Consider the following 23,106-nt stretch of genomic DNA (forward strand, 5'->3'; position numbering starts at 1 on the left):
TTGGCACATTTTAAGGAAACATCTGTGACTCTGGAGGAACTGTCTGAAACTTCAGACCACAGAATGAAAATGCTCTTTCAATCGCCTCATTCTATGACCCTTGCTTAGCCCCTGGACACCCTACCACAAGTCAGGTGTTTCCCAGACCAGGGTGTGTGGGACAAGGTGGCTCCAAATCACAGGTGAGCTGGGTTTTTGCTAAAGGTCAAGCTGAGCTCAGAACTGCTTCCATTTGTTTTCTTTCCAGCTTTGGTTTCAGACCTGATTGCACCCAGGACACTGGAAGGGTAACATGAGCCGAGGCTGATGAGTTTTCCTCATTATCCTGCTCTCCACACAAATAAGTAAGGTGATCTAGTTGGGGTCATGTGTCTGGCCGGGGAGGAAAAATAAACACCAGCCAAATCACATCTTTCTTTACAATCTTCCAGCTAAAAATTCAGTTGAACAACCCTCGAGACTCCCTGCCTTTTAATGATACCTCAACCTCAATTTCAAACTTACACTGTTTCTTAAACCTATCAAGTGGACAACCCCATTGCCACAGTGGAGAAAAAAAAAACTGTGAGGAAAATGAACCACAACTCAGGAAAAAAAAAAAAAAAAGTGAAAAGGTATTTGCCTTGATAGATCTAAGTTAAAACAATAATATATCTAGAACTAGGTTTAGTCAGAAGGCTCAGTAAAATAATTGCTTAAAAAGCTGATCAGTAAAAAGGAGAGCTAAAACAACCTTCCCATCTTTGACCCTTCCTCACTTTCCTGCCCTCAGACTACCAGAGCTACAGCAGACTAATCAAGAAGCCATGAGGAAGGGCTGGTATTTTTCAAGACAGATTCCATCCAGGTCCCTTGTCCTTTCTCTCTGGTCAGGGCAACTGATGGACTTTCAGTGCGTTTGGAGACACGGGCTCAAAGACCTCGTCGTCATCTTCGACCCCTTCTTCGATGGGCTTCATCTTGGTAGAGCCCCGCTGGTGTGGGGACGGCACATCTGTCAGAGACACAAAGAGGAAAACCACTTACTGTCCAGCCTGCGCCCATGCTGGGATGATGTATCAATGAGTAAAACTCTCTGGGAATCGATCGCTAGGACCAGGCATGTAATTCCCCTAAACATTGTATTTTCAATTCAGCATTTCGAGAAAACAACGAAGTCAAGAAATGACTCTCAGTCATGAGAACAAACATGGAATGGATTCCAGTGCCTGTGCACATGCAGTTTCAGGAGGGTTGCCTTAAAGTGTGATTAGGACTCAGAATGCATGTTCCTACATTAATCTATGTGGTGACTTGAGTTCCTCAAAAGCTAATTTAACTCCTAATTTCCCTAAAGAAGAGTTCCATCCCAAAGCTATGGAAGCTAACACCACCTGTGGCACCACCTAAAATAGTAGTTGTTGCCACCACCTGTCCAGCCACTGCCAGGACTGCTATGGGAGAGGGAGGGGTGAGGAGGAGGGAGAGGGGGGCAGGGCAGGTGGGGGGTAGTCCAGGCAAACAGGAAGGAAAAGCCAGGTGAAGAAAATACAATCCCAAGTAGCAGAGAGGGCAGGAACATCCTTAAAGCCTTTTATATCCGAGAAGTGAAGTAATAATGACTCGGTCTGTCCCTCCTTTGTTTATGCGTTTGTCAGAGGCTTACTGAGTATCTACCACATAAGGGACACCATGATTGAGAGAGGAAAAAAACGTGGTTTAAAAGTAAGAAGAGTTACTAAAAATGGGTGCACAGACGTCTCAAGGTGCTTGATGAGCGGCTCCCCGAACAGCACAAACGCCCCTCCACAAAGTTCCCACACCGAGTGTCAGGATTCATCTGTCTGCCCTGCGCACAGCCGTGTGTGTGTGTGTGTGTGTGTGTGTGTGTGCGTGTGCTGCCCTCCAACGGGGCGGAGTGGTATTCCGTCCGTCAGTCAATCAGCAAATGCTGACCTCAGGCTGGACTTAAGATTGATGGTGGGAGAATGATGGTGAAACCTGACTTCAAATACCTGGTAGAGAGCAGAGGTGGATAGTGGGCCCCGGCTAAGGCATGAAGCAGAGCTGCTACAAGAGCTTTATCCAGATCACCTGTTAATCCCTGGCAAGCGTGGGCAGCTGACAGCAGAGGCTGTGGGCAAGGATGGGCCCGGCACGGGGGAAGGTGGCGTGCAGCACGCACATGGTCAAGGCCCCAGCCTCAAAAACAGTTCCCAGGTTCAGAACCCCGCTGTGCTGCTTCCTAGCTGTGTGATCTATGCTCCGTCACTAATCCTCTCTAGGCCTCGGTTTCCATACCTGTTATAGGGAGATATTCCCAGGGCCCATCTAGTGCCGTTGTTGGGGGATAAGACAAAAGAATGGGGTCATGGGCTCAGCAGGGGGCTGGGCAGGTAGAAAATGCCACTCCGTGTTTATGACGAGCTGCACGGTCCCAGTCACGCACTGGTGGAATGCCACTCCCAACGGCCACAGCTTCCAACATAAAAAAGTTAGGAATTACACTGGCCTGGGCTTTGGTATAGTTTGGTATAGTTTGGCATAGTTGTGTGTGCTGTGCCTACATGGAAACTTTATTTTCTGTTACTGTTTATTTTCAAGCATTTATGGTCCATTAAAACCCTGAGTTTATTGAGAGACAACTACTAACGTTAACTGTAGATGATGAGCCTCTATAAGATGATCCAGGGACAGGGGGCGCCTGGGTGGCTCAGTGGGTTAAGCCGCTGCCTTTGGCTCAGGTCATGATCTCAGGGTCCTGGGATCGAGTCCCGCATCGGGCTCTCTGCTCAGCAGGGAGCCTGTTTCCTCCTCTCTCTCTCTCTCTCTGCCTGCCTCTCTGCCTACTTGTGATCTCTCTCTGTCAAATAAATAAATAAAAATCTTTAAAAAAAAAAAAAAAAAGATGATCCAGGGACATAATTCTGTCACAAACTACCGCACGGCGGAACCACCCAGGCAAGTCTTTTGGTCCTTTTTCTCGCAGGTGATGGCATGACCACCAGCCACAACCTTCAATTTGCGGGTCTACTCAAATGGCAGTGAATACTATCCATGTGAACTTGGGCAAGTTACTTCACGTCCTCCTGCCTCAGTGTCCCTATCTGTAAAATAGGAATCACTGCTCTTATCTACTTCATATGGTTGTTCAGAGGACTAAGTGGCTGACAGTTCTTACCTCCGTGCCTGGGATGCAATAGTCATTTTGTCAGTGTGCAAGTTAATAAAATGAGTTATTGATATGGTCTTTGGAGGGCAATGGCCTAAGTAATTAGAACGTTTGTTAAAATTCATTATCGCCGGTACGAATGGCAGATAAAAACATGCAGGACTTGTACTTGAATGGGGTTTGTGTTTCTCAGTTGAAACGGTCCCACATACAGCAAAAAAAATTTTTTTAAGATTTTATTTATTTATTTGACAGATCACAAGTAGGCAGAGCAGCAGGCAGAGAGAGAAGGGGGAAGCAGGCTCCCTGCTGAGCAGAGAACCCGATGTGGGGCTCGATCCCACATCCTGAGATCAAGACCTGAGCCGAAGGCAGAGGCTTGAATCACTGAGCCACCCAGGCGCCCCGCAGCAAAATTTGTCTTAAAAAGTAGCCATGGCTTCCGTCGTATGTCTAGCCTCCAGGTATGACTGAGCCTCATGAAACAGTAACTCAGACTGAGTATTTGCAATCGGATAAAAACGCTCTGAACAAACAAGATGGCGTGTCTGAGAGCATTAAACCAAATCAATAAGGCAAAGGATTCAGATGTGATTGTGTAACACGCATAACAGAAACACACCCAGTTAATTTTGATGGCGGAAGTGGGACTCGTGCTCTGGATTTTAGCCCATCTATCAACAGGGGAGACATTCTAGGGGACCCTGCGGCTGCCATCTACATCGGGGCCAAAATGTTCTCTGCCCTCTCAGCTCCGTCACCAACTGGTGTGTTTTCCCACTGAGACAGAATGAGGAGAGGACCCAAGACAACTGGAAATGACCTGGTGAAAACCTTGCAAGGACTTTCAACTTCTCCATGAAAGAATTTGTTCATTCCCCAGTACACTGGCCAGGGCCAAGGAAGAGCTGTGGTGCTTACCACATAGTATTAAAAAAAACAAAACAGTAGTGTGGGAGTCACCCACAGTCCTGGGGTGCTCCCCAGGGCCTCCAAGTTTGGCCTCCTTCCCCTTCCAGTCCAAGCTCTGGCAAACCTCACTGCGCCCTAAATCCAACTCATCCTTTCCCTCTTCTCTTGCTTTTCTTCCCACCTGGAGTGGCCTCTCCATCCCCATCCTTATTCATCAAATTCCTATCCACTCCTCAAGGTCAAGGTCGAACTCCACCTTCTTCGTCTGGAGTCTTCCCTAATTCCTTACGAGGGGAGATTCCATTCCCCAGAGTCCAACAGCCCTTCCACATTCTGTAGTTCACTGTGATCACAAGTATGTGCCTCTGTTTCTTACTGGAAAACAAGCACCTTGAGGGCTGTAACCATACCTTCTTCTGTCCGGCAGAAGCAGCCCCCACATAGCCATGTCCCTTGATTATTACTTAGTACATGAAACTCCACATGAGGCCTTCAGAAGGCTGAGCCTGAACATGAGGCAAAGACACATGGCCGTCACCTTTAGTCTCGGATGGGGGTGGGGAACCACCTGTATTTCTCATGTGCAGGAAGTCTCAGGATATAGTAAACCTTGCGATGAGAAGGGACTGTTATCACTATATTCTGTGTCATGTTCCCTGGGGGATCCTTGTTCTATAATCGACTCAGCAGAGCTTATAGCATGGGCTTATAGCACAGCTTACAGCAGCACATGGCGCACGGGCAAGAGCGCTCTCCCCTCACATAAACGTCAGTAGGCTCGGCCAGATCATCACCTGCCAAGAAGTTTTCACCCAGTTAGCAAAAGGTGCCCCTGAGTGATGACAAGCTGCTAGAAGCTGGGTTAAATGTCAGGGAAATAAAAATGACTTGCAGAGTCTCTAACTCTATCTTACTTCGTTTCTCAGGAACTCAACGCACTTTTTAGAGCCATTCGTGCTCACATATCCACACAATTTTTCTACTTTGTACTCAGAAGCTAAAGCAAAGGCCGCCTGGAGAGCCTGTGAAAGAAAGACTCGTGGCGGGGGGGTGGGGGGCTGTGGTGTTAGAACTTCTTCCTCACAGGAAGTGGGCCGCCTCGGCAGGATCACATTCTGGCAGGATGGAGGGCTGGCCCTGCCCGGCCCGCAAGACTGCGTGTTCCCGCTAACGTTCTCACAGGATCCTAGATTCACTCCCATTTCAGGCTCCGGGGCTGGGTTAGAGCGCACAGGCCCCTCCAGTCCCAGTTCCCAGAGCAGCGCGCCCTACAGCCCTTCCTCCCTGCCACAGATGCGCCGGAGGGCAGCGGGCACCGGGCCTGTCCGTAACCACGGGAAGCTACCCGGAGCCAGCTGGCAGCCTGACCCAGGAATCAGGGTCGCAGAGAATGCTCACACTTTATCCCAACCCCAGCTGGCCTGGGTCTCCTCTGCCACTGAAGGCCAAGGGTGACAGTCACCTGGTCTACCTGCAGATCTGGCACTGCTGTGGCCAGGAGGAAGTCGGGCTCTGGGGAGCAGGAGCTCACTTGCCCACACCTCCTGCTCTCCAGCCTCCGTGGGGGACCCACCGGTTCGGCGGGAAGACCCAGTCACTGTCACTGTGCTGTTAGAGGTAAGCGCTTGGTCCACTAATACAGCTAAGCCCAATTTGGAGTGTGAACAACAACAAAAACTCCAAAAACTATAAAAAAAGAAGAGAGAACGTTCTGCTTCAAGGATACTATCTTACATTTCCCAAGTTGAACATGAATAAATTCTTTCTACAAGTTTGCCTGGTTTTTCATTAATTTTATGCACCAACACATCATCAGAAATTTGCCCAGGAGGGGCTAAACCTACCTAGATAGACGAGCACGAGGACAGGAGAGAGGAAGATATTGAGCTTATCTTTAGTTAAGTGCATTTTCAAATTACTTTTGTCCCTCAAGGTCATTACTATGAGGTACGTGACCTCCGTAGGATGCTTTACTTTTCATTTACTCAAATTCTAGGCAGACTAATAATTCCATATCCATAAATTTTCCAGAAATCTGGTTTCTACCCTTTCTTTAGTAAAACCGCTTTTACAGTTGGGAAACAGAAGTGGTTAACTATATCCTTTGGTATTTATTATAATGAAAAAGAGATAATTAACATTATTTTTTGCTGTTAGCTATAATCATCTTCTACTTGGCTCTGGGTGCCAATTTACAGTTTATTATAAAAGTATGTAAAACAAATAGTCGCAGGCTGAACCGCAATCCAGATTTATCAGGTGTGAAATTGTTAAACAGTTATGTCAAGAGTTACTGTTGCTGGGGGATGTTTCATATCACACCAAGTGGCAAAAAAAATCTTCTGTCAGAAAGACTTCTCCATCCCTCCCATGGATCCCAGGCACCCAGAAGGCACAGCCAGCGGAGTGGCATTTCCTCTGAGCTGTACACCACGTTCGGTGTGTGCAGCTGAGAGAGAGAACAGCAATCCTGAGGGGAAGAAAGAAAAACTCAAACTCAAGAATATGAGCTTTGAGCGTGTGTAGAAGACAGAGGCTTAGCAGTAAGAGCCCCTGAACCAAACAGTGGACCCTTCCACTCCTGTCAGATCACAGGGCGGGACAGCACTGTGGATGCCCACCAGAGGATTTGGATCTGGAAAGTTGAGGCTCTCCTCAGCTGACCCATTCAGCGGCTTGTGCAGGATCCCCCCTGAGGAGGAGTCAGTGTGGCTCCTGCAGGCTGTTCCCTGCCAGGGGAAGGCAGTCATGGGCCTCTGTGAGGACAAGCTTAGCCTGCCCCACCAGACCCTTTCCTGCCTTCCTCAGGGACTGAGTCAAAGAACTGCGGGAAGCCTTTATACAGGCAGACCACGGAGATCTTACCTAACAGTCAAAATTCTAGTATCCAAAGTAGTGAGAAATTAGGTAAGAGAAATTCCCTTTGACAGAATTCTGTCCTTATTAAGCTTCTTCTGTTTCAGTGTGCTTCTAATTACTTGAGGGCCCAAGGGCGTCTCTTAGCAAGTCAAAGTAAACAGACATATTTTTGGGGCTTAAATCCAGAGTGAAGGTCACACCTGTTCGAGAGAATGAACAGGCAACCTCAGGTTGGATCTCCAAATAAATATAAAAACCCAATATGAAATTTGTCAAGTGACTTTTCTCTCAAGAAGATTAAGATACTCAATTAAGATGCTCAATTTTTATAAAGAGGGAACACTTTTGTCAACTATCTAATACAATGTTATATGATTTTTCCCCCTTTATTCCATTAACTTTGATGACATTTTCCTCACTCCTTTCAAATTGCTCTTATTTTTATTATGTTTAACCATCTGGCCAAATGTTTTAGCAAGTAATTAAAAACCTTACAAAGGGTTTAGAATTTTAATTAGGTTATACAATTTTTGATGAATGGGGATAGGAAAGGATTTAATGGCTTCATGGCTAGAGAGGATTATCATCTCTTTTCCTGCCTTCCTTATGTATATCATAAGATTTTTTTAAATTGAAGAGACTGAGTTTGGATTGAAACTTTCTGAAAAATAATGAAGAAGGGTAGGTATAGCTTTTGTCCTTAATTCCCTTAGAGAAACGAAGGCACCAGCATTGAGGGACCCAACCAAAGAAATGTACAAGTTATGGGAAATAGGTTGGAGAGAGTTAGTGGTTCCCATGAGGAGGTTTTCTCAGCCCAACAGGTCATTTGCAGATCAGTGGCTAATGACCACATGGGTGGTCAGGGTGTTGAGCTGCCCGGCAACAGGGGTGAACAGCCGAGGAACCGTGGCATCCTGCAGCCCCTTCCTGCCCACAAGGAGAAAGCCGTAACATCATTGGGTGGTGAATAAACTCAAGGGGATGGGGAAGGCAGTTCTTGGGGGCAGCTGTGCACAGAATGCAGACAACAACTCGTCTAGGATGAGATAGAATGGAAGGTTCTGTGAGGAAGTTTTCTGAGAAAGGGGGATACACCATTGATGTACTGAGAGAGTACAGACAGAAGAAAATGCAAGGATGGGGAGAAAGAAAGGCAACTAGAAATACCGATAAAGACAAAAAGCAGTATGATAAGGCACGGTTCAAATATGAAAAAGTGCTTAAAGACTTTAAGAAGAAACAAACTGGATTTCAGTTAAAAGACAGAATGAATAAGAAGCTAGAAGATACTAGGGACATGGTGAATAAAATGGATCCCAAAGCAAGACAATAAAAACCCTCCAGGGAGAGCAAGTAAAAAGTATGAAGTAAACTGTGGCATGATTTTCTGTTTTTTTTTTTTTTTAAGATTTTTATTTATTTATTTGACAGAGAGAGATCACAAGTAGGCAGAGAGGCAGGCAGAGAGAGAGAGAGAGGAGGAAGCAGGCTCCCTGCTGAGCAGAGAGCCCGATGCGGGACTCGATCCCAGGACCCTGAGACCATGACCCGAGCCGAAGGCAGCAGCTTAACCCACTGAGCCACCCAGGCGCCCCATGATTTTCTGTTTTATATGAAAAGAGAATCTATTTGAACTTGATATTAGAAATAGTCTCCTTTGAACAGAATAGGTAGGAATCATGACGTTATAACCAAAAAGAAAGAAATGTAGTCTCAGTCCATTATTTGGTTCTGAATAAAGCATAATAATGTCAACATTGTTTATTTGCTTAAACTTTGCAAAACAAATCATAGAGAAAGCAAGAAGACTTAATTGTTGTTGCAAAAGAGAGTAGAGTGCGTAATACCACTCTACACTTAGATATGGTTGTACACTTAGATATGGTTAAGATGGTAAATTTGATGTTATGAGTATTTTATGACAACAAAAGTATTTTGGAAAAAAAAGAAATAACAATAAAAATATATGTTTATAAAAAATAAAAAAAGAAATAACAGAATATACTTGTTATCAATTGTGATTGTTTAAAAGTTAAGGAAGAGACCTACAACAATGTAAAGGTAGAAGAGGAAAGAATAAGAAAGGGTAGGGGCACCCGGGTGGCTCAGTGTGTTAAGCCTCTGCCTTCGGCTCAGGTCATGATCCCAGAGTTCTGGGATCAAGCCCTGCACTGGGCTCACTGTTCCACAGGGAGCCTGCTTCAGGACTAGATCCCAGGACTCTGGGATCATGACCTGAGTTGAAGGCAGACTCACTTAACAGACTGAGCCACCTAGGCTACCCTTAACTTGTTAATTTTTAAATTTGTTATTAAAAGTTTAAATGTGTAACTAGAGGGGCGCCTGGGTGGCTCAGTCAGGTAAGCAGCTGCTCTCGGCTCAGTCACGATCCCAGGATCCTGGGATCAAGCCCTGTATAGGGCTCTCTGCTCAGTGGGGTGTCTGTTTCTCCCTCTGTCCCCCTACCCTGACTTGTGGGCTCTTGCTCTCAAGTAAACAAGTAAAATCTTAAAAAAAAATGTGTATCTGTATAAAATCCCTATACTATCATTTTACAGAGAAAACACTGTGAGGATAGAGGACAGTGAATGGATTGGTGTCTTTGGAGACAGAGAGCACAGTCCCTGCTGGCTGGGGGACCAAGGACTCAGAGGACATAAATGTCATACTTCTCAACCCTAAATGGGAAAAACACACCAACCTTCCTGGGTGGGTTGACGATGAGATAAGAACGTGTATGAACGTGGTAAAGGTGCATCAGCTGTGATGGCAGGGGCTGAACATCCCTAAACAAAGGTACACTCCCCAGTGGATACGGATATGCATAGGGTCAAATGTAAAACAAGAACTTAAAACAAATTCAACACTTCTTTGTTTCAGAGCTAGCCCAGGGGCCCTGACCCCGTTACTTAGCCTCCCTAAGCTGCTCCTTACTAACGTACAAAGTGGGGACACGGCTTTTCTCTTGCCATCTGGGTGGGTCTGAGAAGTGTTCCCTCAGTAGTTCTGCTGCCTGATCCCATCTCCTCTCGACTTCTCCACACGATTCATGTCAAGGGTGTTGTTTATTGGTCTACAGCGGTTGTGGGGTGAATGGAATATAAATCGAGTTGAACAGGTTATTTCATGAAACCAGCCTTGAAACTGAGAATGCTATATTGGGTTTTTGTATCCTTCCAGGTAAATAAATGGATAAGATAGAGGACAGAAACTCTTTATGTCAGATATGCTGCTCTTCTTTGCAGGTAAGACCACCAACCAGAGGCAAGCTCACTTAAGGCATATTTGTGTGACCAGGTCACCTGAAATTAAGAGAGTGTCCAGAACACCATCTTGACAATAATAACAAAAAACATCTTAAACCTTGCTCTAAGTATTTTACAGTGTGTCTTTTTTTTTTTTTTTAAAGATTTTATTTATTTATTTGACACAGAAAGAGATCACAAGTAGGCAGAGAGGCAGGCAGAGAGAGAGGGAAGCACGCTCCCTGCTGAGCAGAGAGCCCGATGCAGGGCTCGAACCCAGGACCCGGAGACCATGACCTGAGCCGAAGGCAGAGGCTTTAACCCACCGAGCCACCCAGGAGCCCCTTTCACAGTGTCTTTAAAATTCATACATTTTAATTATAATTTCTGAAAAAAAAAACATGGTTTAAAATAAAAGCTATCCAAGACAAGTTCCAATGGAATGCATTTTCTATAATGCCTCCGGACTTAAGAAACAAACAAACGAACAAACCACACAATAGGTTATTTAACCCTAATTAACCAAAATAAAGTTCTACAACTTTTAAGGGAACAGAATACGGTCTCCCGTTGTCATGACGACGTCTGTGCCCAGCACCGCTCGTCAGTGATGCACCTGCCAATTCCAATCAATCTGTGTGTTCTGCATCACACGTAGGAGCTAAACCTCATAAGCAGGAGAAAATGGCAAGGCAGCCTGGTGAGGCCCTCGGGGCAGGAGCGGAGAGAAGAGAGCTTGTAGCCACGTGAGGACACACACTCCTTCCCACATGCCCTGCCCTGCTCGTCCGTTCTGGTCCTTCTGCCTCACCAGCACGCTTCCCAAACACAAAACGAGTAAGTGAAACCACGGGAAACTCAAAGGGAGCTGAGTGGATTATGGGCCACTGAGTAAATGGGAAGGAAGCAATTTTTCTCAGACTTTCTCATTACTTTCTTGTCTTTAAATGATAATTTGATGTGGAATACACAGTCTGCATGGCAAAGAGTAGAGATCTTGCTCTGGATTTAGGGTTATCTGATATCGTAAAAATAGAGTGCAATGTAAAAAAGTGGGATCAGCACCCATTTTTTTTCATGCTTTCACCAGAATCTACACAGGCCCAGAGATCTACCTACCAGTGAATGGAAAATACAAGAAACCATCATGGGGCTGCACTCAGCAAAATTCCAGACTATAGGGAGGACACTTACTCCTCACTGCTCAGAGAGTGGTTCAGGGGACAGCCACGTCAGCACCCCTGGGGCACTGGTTAAACAGGGGGACGCCAGGCCCTTTTCTAGTCTTCTGCATCAGAATCTATAATAAAGTCTCTAAGTGATTCATATTCACAATTATATTTAAGAATCAAGATTCTGTTGGACAAACAAGACAAGACAAAACAAAAATGCAAAAACAGAGAGAGAGAGAGATGGAGGGGAAGCCCAGAGATTCAGAGACTTTCAACCAAATGGAATGGGTACATGCTGATCAAATATACATATAATATTACAATATACCATATACAATAAATATACAAAATACATGTAATTTTTATAGAGCAGCACTGCTTGTAATTCTGAAAGACATATGAGGCCAAGTGAAAGCTAACCCAACAATAAACAACTGGAGGACATTACTGGATAATTTAAATGTTCCTATGGTGAACCCCGCATACAATGAAGAAAGCAAAAATTTTCATCAAAATGGGAATCAACGGGTCTGTGAAAACCGATCTGCAGCACTACTTGGTCATAATGGAGGAATTTGGTGGGGTGCGGGGGTGGTAGGTTTCTCCAGTGAGGTAGGTTGCAGGAGAAAGAAGTGATTTGGGGGTAAGCACAGCCTTCTCACTGAGGACAGGTGGCCCCTTCAGGAAAGGCGTAGGTATACTAATAGTGACTGTGTCTTGCTGCAGAGTCGTCAGGTGTAGATGAAGGAATGGGAGCGGAAGTGACGGGTAAACTATAACGCGCCAGTCAAGTGTTACACACATATTTTGGTCTTTTCCTTTTAAAACAGAGAGGCAATGTGTTCAAGCAGTATGGCTTGGACAGGACACCTAGCTCTGTATCTCAGAGCTTCTCCCTGTGCAAATGGAACAAGTGAGTAAGCGTCCAGATTCCTAATTCCCTCGGGTATAAAATGAAGTAATACTTAGACCCAAGCTACTGTCAAAACGCTTGCTTTCCCTCCCGCCTCAGGGGCCTTCCTGCTCAGCCCCCGCAGGATTGCTCGCACTACTTCTTCTTTTTTAAAAGGTTTTATTTATGCATTTATTTGACAGAGTGAGAGAGCACGAGCGTGGGGGCGGGCAAAGGGCAGAGGGAGAGGGAGAAGCATAGTCCCCGCTGAGCAGAGAGCCCGATGTGGGGCTCGATCCCAGGACCCGGAGATCATAACTTGAGCCCAAGGAAGTCGCTTAACCGACTGAGCCACCCAGGCGCCCTGCATGTGCTACTTCTAAGTGGGAGCGTTCAGAGCCATCACATGATTCCGCCGTCACTGCCTTCCCCTGCCTGGAGGGCGGTCATCCAAACAGCGGCTACTCTTTGCATCCGAGTCTCAGGAGGACATGGGCCTGGAGTAGCACCCGGGTGCACTTGCGTCAGAAAGCAGCCCCTTCCTCCCAGCCAGAGGTCTGGGAGGCTGTTAGTGCTGTGTCATCTAGCAAAAACCCACTATACCTTGCCGTGCGGGGTTAGAGGACTGCATGTGATTATGTCCAGAGATGCTAAAAAAACAATAGCTACCGCCACCACAAATGTTTGTTCCCGTCTCTCCTTAGCATTCGTGAAGCTGCCTCTGCTGCTGAGAGGAGCGGCCGTAGTTGCCCCCTGTGCCCATCAGATTCTCGGAATAAAGCTCACTTGTTTGAGGAAACTCACATTTACTAAGACTTCCCACGTGCTCCAAAAGTGGTAAGCCGAAGTCATATGAGATTGGTTCTGTATTCTCTGTTTTATAAGAAATGTCATCTGTGGGGCCCCTGGGTGGCTCAGTGGGTTAAAGCCTCTGCCTTCGGCTCAGCTCATGATCTCAAGGTCCTGGGATGGAGCCCCTGCATCGGGCTCTCTGCTCAGCAGGGAGCCTGCTTCCCCCTCTCTTTCTGCCTGCCCTCTCTGCCTACTTGTGATCTCTGTCTGTCAAATAAATAAATAAAATCTTAAAAAAAAATGTCATCTGTAATATGGGAAAGTCGATAGCATATTGATGGGTCTGGCAGACAAAACACAAACAAGAAACCCAGACTTCAGGAGTTCTGAGCTAAAACCTAAGAAAGAGAAACCAGAACTAACTGGTTTTTGACAAATCAGAGGCGAGGATGAATGAAAGAATTCATAGTTAGTGTCAGTGCGGTGCTCAAGGACCGATGTCTTCCATTAAACTGCAGGAAGTGAAGGCAAGAAACTCAGAACAGGGATTAGTCAAAGGGAAGTAGGGATGAGCAGGACTTTGTTGCGTGATTCACACACACCACACTCAAACCCACACGTACCAGTTCCACAACTAATAATCATTAGTGCAAGATTTGAACACCACACGGGTGATCAAGCCACCTGGTAATATAGGTTTCTGGTGCCACAAACAGTACAAGTGTGAATCGTGAACACGTGTTTTTATTCTGTTTAAACAACATACTCTAGATAAATTTTTTCTGACATGTTATCTTATTCCCAAAAGATTTAGCTTATACAATAAAATACAATAACAACAACAACAACAACAACAACAAAAATAACAACTTGGGGCGCCTGGATGGCTAAGTTGGTTAAGTGTCAGCCTTCTGCTTGGGTTGTGATCCCAGGATTCTGGGATCAAGCCACACAGTGGTGTTCCTCCTGAGCGGAGGGCCTGCGTCTCTCTCTCCCTCTGCTGTTTACCCTGCTTGTGCACAATCTCTCTCTCTCTCTCTGTCAAATAAATAAACAATAATCTTAAAAAAAAAATTCCCTTTCTGCTGACCTTTCTTAGTATAGTAATCACTATATATGCAATTAAGATACATGCAATTATCCACCTGAAAATGATTATTAACCACCAAACTGTTTCAACAGAGCAGATAATGCATTTGATATGCTATCAGACTGGAGAGTTTGGTCAGCCTCAGTCAGTACTTTCAAAAGTTACATTAGAATAAGATACAACCATCTCCCATTTCTCATTTGTGAAATGTGAAATGATGTGACTCTCCTTTGGGTCCACAACACATTGCTCTGCCTAGACTTTGCTTTGGAAGTTTATGCCGATTCGATGGCTTTGCCAATTCCAACCCCTCGACGCTATGTGATTCTTAACATCCATAATCCAATTTGTCTACAGCATCCAAAGATACAAGATCATTTACATAAGCATTTAGTATTGTTGAATGTGTATCTGGATTTCCTTAAAAGTTACTTTGGACTAACGCACAATTAGAAACATTAATAGTTTTTTGTTTTATACAATGGAAGAATTCATCTTTTTGTTATTTCAAATGAATTTGTTCAAAGTTCTGCTTAGACTTCCATTCTTGGAATAATTCTTAAAATAATTTAGTTTCTCTCATATTATTTACTAATCTTCAACATCTGTTTCTTAAAGTGTTCCTTACTTAAGATGTTTTAAAATGATCTAACCTACAGCACAATCTTGGAAAACCTGCCTGTCAGTGGCTGTGTGTGAAGGAAGTAACTCATGGGGTGTTGGGTGTTGGGTGGTCTCCTTCATCTTCAGGAACATCCCAGCACCCAATCCCCTGTTAACTCTTGGGGCTCACATTGAGATAACCAGTCAGCAGTAAAACACTCAGCCTTTGTTTCCTATCATTTTCTTTTTTATCAAACATTTATCAATTTTATTTCTGATGGATATTTTGGTTTGCTCCAGAATTTTGCGATTGTAGAAAAATGCTGGAATGAATAGCACTTAATGTGGTATTATTTGCCATTGTGCATATTCATAGGGTAACACTCTAGTGGTGAAATTTTGTGTCAAAATCTGTGCACATTAAATTTTAATAGACATGTCCTATTTCCATAGAGGTTGTACCCCTATCCTCTCCAGACAGCGACAGTCAAGAATTCCTGCTTCTTGGCTGCTTTACTACCACAGTATGCTATCAATCCATTTGATTTTGCCAACAAAATCTTCACCAATAAAAGGGGTTATTTTGTGTTACTTATTTATTTATTTATACACATTGCAGGGTCTAGCTTTTCACTTGAACAAAAATCATGGAAACAACAAACCCGAGTATCCAGCAAACACTACGGACTCTCTCACGTTATCCCAGGGAACCAGTATTGAAGGAGAGTCCATGGCAAAACAAACCACCAAGTTCTGAAATTTGGACTAAGCAATAAGAGCTCTCGTGTTAGATTTAAGCTGAGGTGCAACATGGAAAAGGAAAAGCAACAACAAAATTATTATTATTGTTGATACCTTCAGGTCACCCAACTGTTACTTGCAAAGCTATTTTTCCAATCACGGTTGTCATTTGTTTATTTCCAATGACATCCAGCGGAATCCTGGAAGATTCTCTGTTCGGGATAACTTACGGAGAGAGGACATGCTGGTAGTGCCCCGAAGAAACTGGTGTAAGCCATCATCGCTGTCACTGGAGCTGGCGATGCTGTTCCTCATTTCCAGCATGGAGATCTGCGTGCACAGGCTGAGCTGGTGTTCCAGCTTTTTGGCCTTCTACAAAGCAAAGGTTTAAGATTTCTGAGATCTTTGGGACTTAGGTCATGTATACCCTGTAAACAGCATTTATTTTTTCCTTGAAATAAAGAACTACCAGGTACATAGTAAGTGGCCAATAAATGTTAGCTATAACTTTTATTATAAGCTGTAACGACACATACGTTACAAAAATGTAATATACTCAGTGGCTTATTTATTAATCTAAAAGTAATAAGCACCACCTTGATTTGATAAAGGTCCTAGGCAAGAGAACTTAAAGAGAGCACACGCTCATGTGCACAGAAACCATGTTCTGCAATTTCTCTTCTGTCATCATTATAATTTCCTTCTAAGCAGACGTGGGGAAATGAAGATCACATTGCAACCTGGAGAAGATGCCTACAGCTCTGAAATTCCTAACTGCACTGCCACAGGCTCCTTCCCCTCCCTGACTAGTCACTTATGGGCTTTCTGGGAGGGGGCTTGACCATGAGGATGTCCCAAATTGGAGGACACCAGTGTTAAAATGCCAAGTTCCTGCTCACTGCAGTGACCAGTCAGCAGCCTCCCAGCTACGCTGCCCTCCTGGTCGCCTCTACCCCCCCACCCCGTCCCTACCTCCAACTCACGTACTGTCTTCCTTAGACTGATTAAAAGACTCTTCGTGAGAGACCAGCACCACATCACCACAAACGGAGGTCCCTGACATTTAGCGACACCTCACCAGGTGATGGCAAATATAATAATTACAAAATATGTCCATCCTCTTGAGAAACAACTCCCTCAAAAGGTCTCTATATTATAAGCATCCCCGCTTTACTTAAAACATGATGAATACATGAAAATTCAGAAAAATAGGTATTGCATAAAGTGAGGTACGTTTCACTATACATCATTGTTTAACAAAATAAACACACTCATTAAAAAAAACCCACTTACTTTATCATTTAAGGTGGGATCGTTCAATGAATAGAGCTTATTTGTAATGTCTTTTCCTATAAGATACCTAAATATTTCATATAGAAATGGTTCTGATTCCAGAAAATAAGTTAATCTTTCTCTTGACCAGCATAAAAATCTGCAGTTATCATCTGCAATGATGGTGACCTGTCCGAGAAACAGACATAGGAAGGAAAAAGTATGTTTATGAATGATGAGTACAATAATTTTGGAGAAAGGAAGAATAGAGTAATTTAGTGAATATTATTAAAGCAATTATTTTTCATATTAGTTAAGTTAAAGCAAGATCTAGACACGCAAACTTCTATAGCTATTATAAAATCATATTTAAATTCAGGTTAAAATCAAGAAATCTACAAACCAAAAGCAAATTCTCCAAGTTTTGTTGTTGTTCTGTTTCGTGAGGTCTGGTGTGAGGTCTGGAGTAAAGTTTGTACTTATTTATTATATTAAGGACAGGAATCTCCAAAACCAGACACGTTTAGATTCAAGAAACATATCATCAGCTCTATGACTCCATAAAAAACTAATAGTCTGTACTAGACCAATGTTCCAGTTAGACATAGAATTTATGGTTAAATATTTCCTTACATCCAGATGATTACAACAGAGGTTTAAGAATATGACTTCAGGCAACAGTACTAAGGTAAGATCCCTGAGGCAAGTTATAGATGAAAGACCTTCTGCCTTGCCAACCTTGCAAACACACCCTGGTGAAGCAGAAAACTAACTCCTGTGAACTGGTTTTAGAATCCAGGCTGTTAGCTGAGGAATGTGGCTAGTGAGGGTCCTCCTCTGGGTCCTTTAGTCACAGGTATTTCTTGAGTGTGACCTTTCAGGGCTAGCCCCAGGGTACTGGGGACTCACACAGAGATCCCCCAGGATTGGGAGACTATATTGGGAGCTCAGGATTGGGAGACTATATCTTTTCCTAGAACATTGTTCCACAGCAAAGTGGAAAATCCTGTAATTGTACCGCACAGAGCTCGAGATTTTTCAAATAACTTCTTTCTCCAGAGTGAGGGGTTATGCCCTCACAGCTCCACGTCAGGAAGTCCTTCCTCGCACACGGGTACCCTGTCATCAAGGAGTACTCTTCCGCTGAACTCCATGTGGCACCGAAATCACAGAACCCACACTCATCTGGGGACACATCTGTCTCCACCAGGCACTCTTGAGAGCAGGGGCTGTGCAAGTTCATGTCTGAATGCCCAGCTCCCAACACAGAGTGGTTCTCAGTGTACATTTGTTATACGAAGGAAGTAACAACTGAACACAAGTACTGTTGAAGGCAAAAATCCATGTTTATATCCTCAGAGTTAAACCCAATCTCAGTCCAGGTAAATTCATAAAGGGTTTTTTTAATTCACGTGAAATTGTTATCTGAGCCTCAGAGCAAATGTTTCCAAAGGCACCATTTCCCCTTGGTTTGTCACAAAATTAAACATAGTTTTGAGGATGAAGGGGTATTTATGTCTACGAAAAGAGAAAATGGAAAACCCAGCTTTGCAACTAACATCAATAGCTGAAAATTGACCTTTAGCAACTTACAGGGTTTGGCTACTTTAAAAAGTGGGTCAATACTCCCGGGGGAAAAATTTGTACTTATTGATTATATTAAGGGCAGGAATCTCCAAAACCAGGCACATTTGGATTCAAGAAACGCATCATCAGCTCTGTGACTCCATAAAAAACTAAATTCTACTCATTCTTTCAACACACGTCATGCACTTACTTTATACTAGACGCTGTTAAAGGCACTGACATTACAGTGTGAACAAGGACAAGAGCCTTGCCCTGGGAAGCTCACACTCTAGTGAAGGAAGCTGATACCCCCCCTCGGTGGTGTCGTAATTGACAATTATGTCAAAACACAATAATTGTTTCGGCAAATATAGAACAGGAGCAAGGGTAGAGAAACTTCAGGGAATGACACACATACTGCCACTGAGTTTATACATTTATTGCACTTTTAAACATTTAGGTTTTTTAACATCTGTAGTAAGTGCCTCCAAATTGCCTTTCAGATAAGGCAAGTAGTAGTCTTCCTCATATTTCAGATGCCAAATGACAAGAACCAAAAAACGTATTCATGAACACATGTTGACTAGTGGTGGAATTGAGTACTTCTGACTTCGCGCCCAGACATCTTTTCCCACTAGGCCAAACCCTACCTAATGTGTCCAATATTCAGCAACAGGATCACACTGAAAGTAATTTGACTAAGTGACCACCAGGTCGGCTCAGATTCCATTAAGAGTTCTTCATACAAAGAACAGCTGAACACAATGTCATGAAGCCTACATTCTAGTGGAGGAAGATGGTAGTAAGTAAAGACATCTGACTCCCTCACCCCCGTAAAAAATTTTCTTAAGAAGAGAAGTATAAGCTCGAGCCAGTACTGAGGAGTTCCCAGAAACACTAAGAGATGGGTAAATAAACATGAGGCCACTGAATAATATTCCACAGGAGTAATTCAAGAAAGGTGAGCACTGGGACTCACTATAGCACAGCCCTGTACCCAAGCACTGAAGAAAGGGTTAGGAGTTGGAGGTTCCTCGTTTGCCAAAGAGGTCATCCGTGGACAAGAAAGGTGTGATGCAGTCAGAAGTTAGAGGAGCTGGAAGTCATCCAGGAAAAGAAAAAGGAATCGTACCTAGGTGACATACAGTGCATTTGACTTCTTTTCAACCATTCCAACAACCTCAAGTTTCCTCAGAGGCAAAGATACTTCTGATACTATTGTTTGCTTAGCAAATACATATCTTGTTGATGGTTGAAAAATACTTTAAACCTGTGCAAATTATTATTAAATTTAGATTTAGCAATAGGATTCAAATAATAAGCTATACCTACAGTTTGTGTGAGTATCTTGTAAGTCCCTTAGTGCAGGCATTTGATTGGAAGTACGTGGCTATTAGCATATTGATGGAGGTCATTTTACACGATGGCTAATGCTTCATTTCTGCCAAGTAGATATTTGTGTTTAATGACTTCCTATCACAACAGCCAAGTAAAACATATTTTAATGAGGAATTTCTATAAAGCAATATAAGAATTTTTAAAGCTTCTGTAAAATAAATTCACTCGTCAAGTCATTTGGGTACCTCAGGAGTACCATGCTTCAGTTCTGGGGAAGGGTTTTATTGAGGACATAAATGCAAGCATGGCAATGGGAGATACAAAAGGATTTCTTTCAGGGAGAGGAGGGGACGAAGTGTTTGCCTCAGGTTTGCCTTGATTACATCAAGGCATTAGGCCTGTCCCTCCCTTTAGATTCTACACCCTCACAGAACGGGAAGACATTACACAGGAACAAGGGTGTCTCGGGGAATTGCCACATGTGTCAGGATTGGAAACAGCTGTTCAAGAGTATGACTGCTTCACAGTCTTCAGGGGAGAATTTTTTATTTTTCTTCACGTATTTTATAACATTTCGCACATCAGGAACTTGAAAAGGTCCTAGGACTCATCTGTTCAACCAATGCTTAGAGTTCTCCTAAGCACTAGAATATAGCAGGGTCAAAGCTGGTAGATCAACAGGCTTCACAGCTTAGCCAAAAGATTTACTTAACACTAAGATAAAGTCCGGCTTAAATACAGGTGAAAATTTGGGTGCCTGGGTGGCTCAGTGGGTTAAAGCCTCTGCTTTCGGCTCAGGTCATGATCTCAGGGTCCTGGGATCGAGCCCCGCATCGGGCTCTCTGCTCAGCAGGGAGCCTGCTTCCCTTCCTCTCTCTCTCTGCCTGCCTCTCTGCCTACTTGTGATCTTTCTCTCTGTCAAATAAATAAATGAAATCTTATAAATACAGGTGAAAATTTAGTGTTCATTGATTTCGTGAGGGCTGGGGTCTCTAAGACGTTCTTCTTCCCCTAAAACCAATAAAGCTTTGGTTTTCAGGCTTCTTAGCACAGCATATGCAACTGACCAGGGGAAAGCAACAGTGGGAGACAGAATATAAAAGATAAATGTGAAAAGGGCAAAGCTCACTTGACATAAAACAGCTGCATGAAGAAGAAACCAAACACAAGAGACTACTTCTGCCTTTTGTAATAAAGATACCCAAGAGGCTCTCAAGAGTTCTAAGCAGCAACTTTGGTGGGTAAGGACCAAAACGGCACCTGTGAGTTCCGGCTCTGAATCTGTTTCTCAGCTCTGTCCCTGTGCCTCTCATAACGGTCATACGTGCACCCAGACAACATGTGCTGCGCAAGCTTGAGAGGCAGTCACTGAGCCCACTTGCCTTTCTTTTCTCTTTCCACCCTATTTCTTAATTCATTAGTACCCTTACCAAAGAGGAATTTAAAGAAATAAAAATTCAAAGGTAGGAGCTCCTTTTCAGAATATTTTGAGTTGTTCAGAATTAAAGAAAAGCGAAGTAGCAGGTACAAGCATGTACGTGGAGGAGAGTGGGCACTGACACTGTCAAATGTCCCCTGCTACGGGCACAGGTGGTGACGTCAGAGCAGGCTCCGTGTTTCACTGGGGAGCTTGCTTCAGAAAGAGGCACTGCATACTTCTACCCAGATGTGCAACAGCTATTTTTACTCCTGAGTATCTGCCAATGGGAACATTTTGTGAACAATCAAAACACAAGCTCTCCCAAGGGTTTGCTTGGAGGGAGCCTGTTTCAACTGTGCAGGACACAGGTTCCGTGATGCTAAAGTGGTATTTATCCACTGGCCAATCAGAAGATGCCACACCACCTCTGTGCAAACAAAAGATGGCTGGTGTTGGAAAGGCTGAATAAATATCCTTTCCTAGCTACAATACCTCGATCTTGGTCATGATTTTGGGATCTCCACAGCAATTATCAAGAACATTTCTCAACTACCAAATCCTAATCCCTAGTCCCCAAGAAGAAACCAGCTCGTGGTAGGCTTTCCTTTTTGTTAACTTAATGAAACTATAATTTGATGTCCAATGGAGAAGACAGCACGTGTTCATATGCCTGACCTCTCAGGTAGCACTGCTTCTAGAAACAAAGAGGGGTCTGTTTTCACTCCCCCCTCCAAATTCCAGTCTCTTCAGGGTTATCCAGAGACTGAGTTATTGTGTAATGTTCCTTGTTATTCTACACAGAGAAATGGATGCAAAAGATAAATGGGCTTTGGAAGAAGAAATTGTAAGGAAGGCAGGTGAAAGGAAAGAGGAAGAGGAGCCTTGTACTCGTTTGTAGATGGTGGTGATGAAAGACACAGTAAGAACATAGGTCTCAGTGCACGGATGACCCTCTCAAACACAAGGTGAGAGTGTAACTTCGAGAAGCCATGATATAGCACGAACTTTCCACTTCTGTATCTCAAGTTCAGCCAGCTTGGGAACAGTGCTACACCCCGTCAATGAACTTGCATGAGACCTTGTAGTAAATACATGTAACTTGCGCAGGTCGTGCAATTATTCAGACCTGTTACTCAGGTGGCAGAGGAGTGGGGCAGGGCCTCAACCATATAAGCTCGATGAAACTCAACCGTATGTCTGTCAGTTTTCCCTTTTATCTCCATGTGGCCTCCCAAAGTGTATGTCACCCAAATTGAGGTAAGAAATATGATGTGTCATCAAGAAACCCTGACATTCCCTCCCTGCGGTGATAACCTCCCTTCTATTCCGTTTCCTACTTACACACATTTATACTCCTGCTCAGGATCTTCTCAGGATATTTCCTTATTGCTGTTTCCCTGGAGGCTGAGACTGAAGGGAACTCTCCCCCAGTTTCTTGGTTACTCTCCTATCAGGTAAGTGGGGAACAAAATAGGAGGGCTGGATGCTTACAGAATAAAACCAAAATGCCACATGATGGAGTAATTTTTAGCCATAAAGAACTTCATCTTTTGTCCTTAAGGTAGTCATTAAATATAAAAGAGCAAAGTCATTAGTTTTTTCAGAAGGATTAATTAAAGATGATCTCTAGGGCAAAGCCGGCTTCTATTTTTTTTTTCCCAGTAAAAGTAACCAATCACATGTTTTAGGAACAACTGAATATCTACAACTGGCATTTTCCTTTCTTCCCATAATCAAAGCACTAGATGTTTTCTACAAAAAAATTATAAAAATTCCAATAGACCAAAAGGAAGAAAATAAAAAAGTAGCCAAACTCACAACCCAGAAATAACAGTGTGAACACTACAGTCAAAGTAGTTTATATCTTCCTAGACCTCTTTTTATGCACGTAGCGATACTATTTTTTTAAGTTTTATGAAAATGGGGTCATGCTATATGTATATGTACCATATGGTAATCTCTTTTTTCAATAGATCACTTTTCTATCAGTATCTTTTGGATTTCAAATGAGACAAGAACTAGTTCCAATCTTCTGAAAATCATGACAAAA

General features: G+C 43.6%; 1 protein-coding gene across 1 annotated transcript in view; it reads right to left on the bottom strand.

Annotated features, from left to right (window-relative positions):
* Positions 1-598: 598 nt before the first annotated feature.
* BVES (blood vessel epicardial substance) overlaps positions 599-23,106 on the bottom strand; it is a 34,274-nt gene continuing 11,766 nt past the window's right edge. The window contains exons 6-8 of the mRNA XM_059399262.1: positions 16,754-16,921; positions 15,691-15,832; positions 599-994 (exon numbers count right to left, since the gene is read on the bottom strand). Of these exons, the coding sequence (XP_059255245.1) occupies positions 870-994; positions 15,691-15,832; positions 16,754-16,921 (435 nt within the window). The 3' untranslated portion in view covers positions 599-869. The remainder of the gene's footprint in view (positions 995-15,690; positions 15,833-16,753; positions 16,922-23,106) is intronic.

This window comes from Mustela nigripes, chromosome 5, assembly GCF_022355385.1.
Source record: "Mustela nigripes isolate SB6536 chromosome 5, MUSNIG.SB6536, whole genome shotgun sequence".
Lineage (NCBI taxonomy): Eukaryota > Metazoa > Chordata > Mammalia > Carnivora > Mustelidae > Mustela > Mustela nigripes.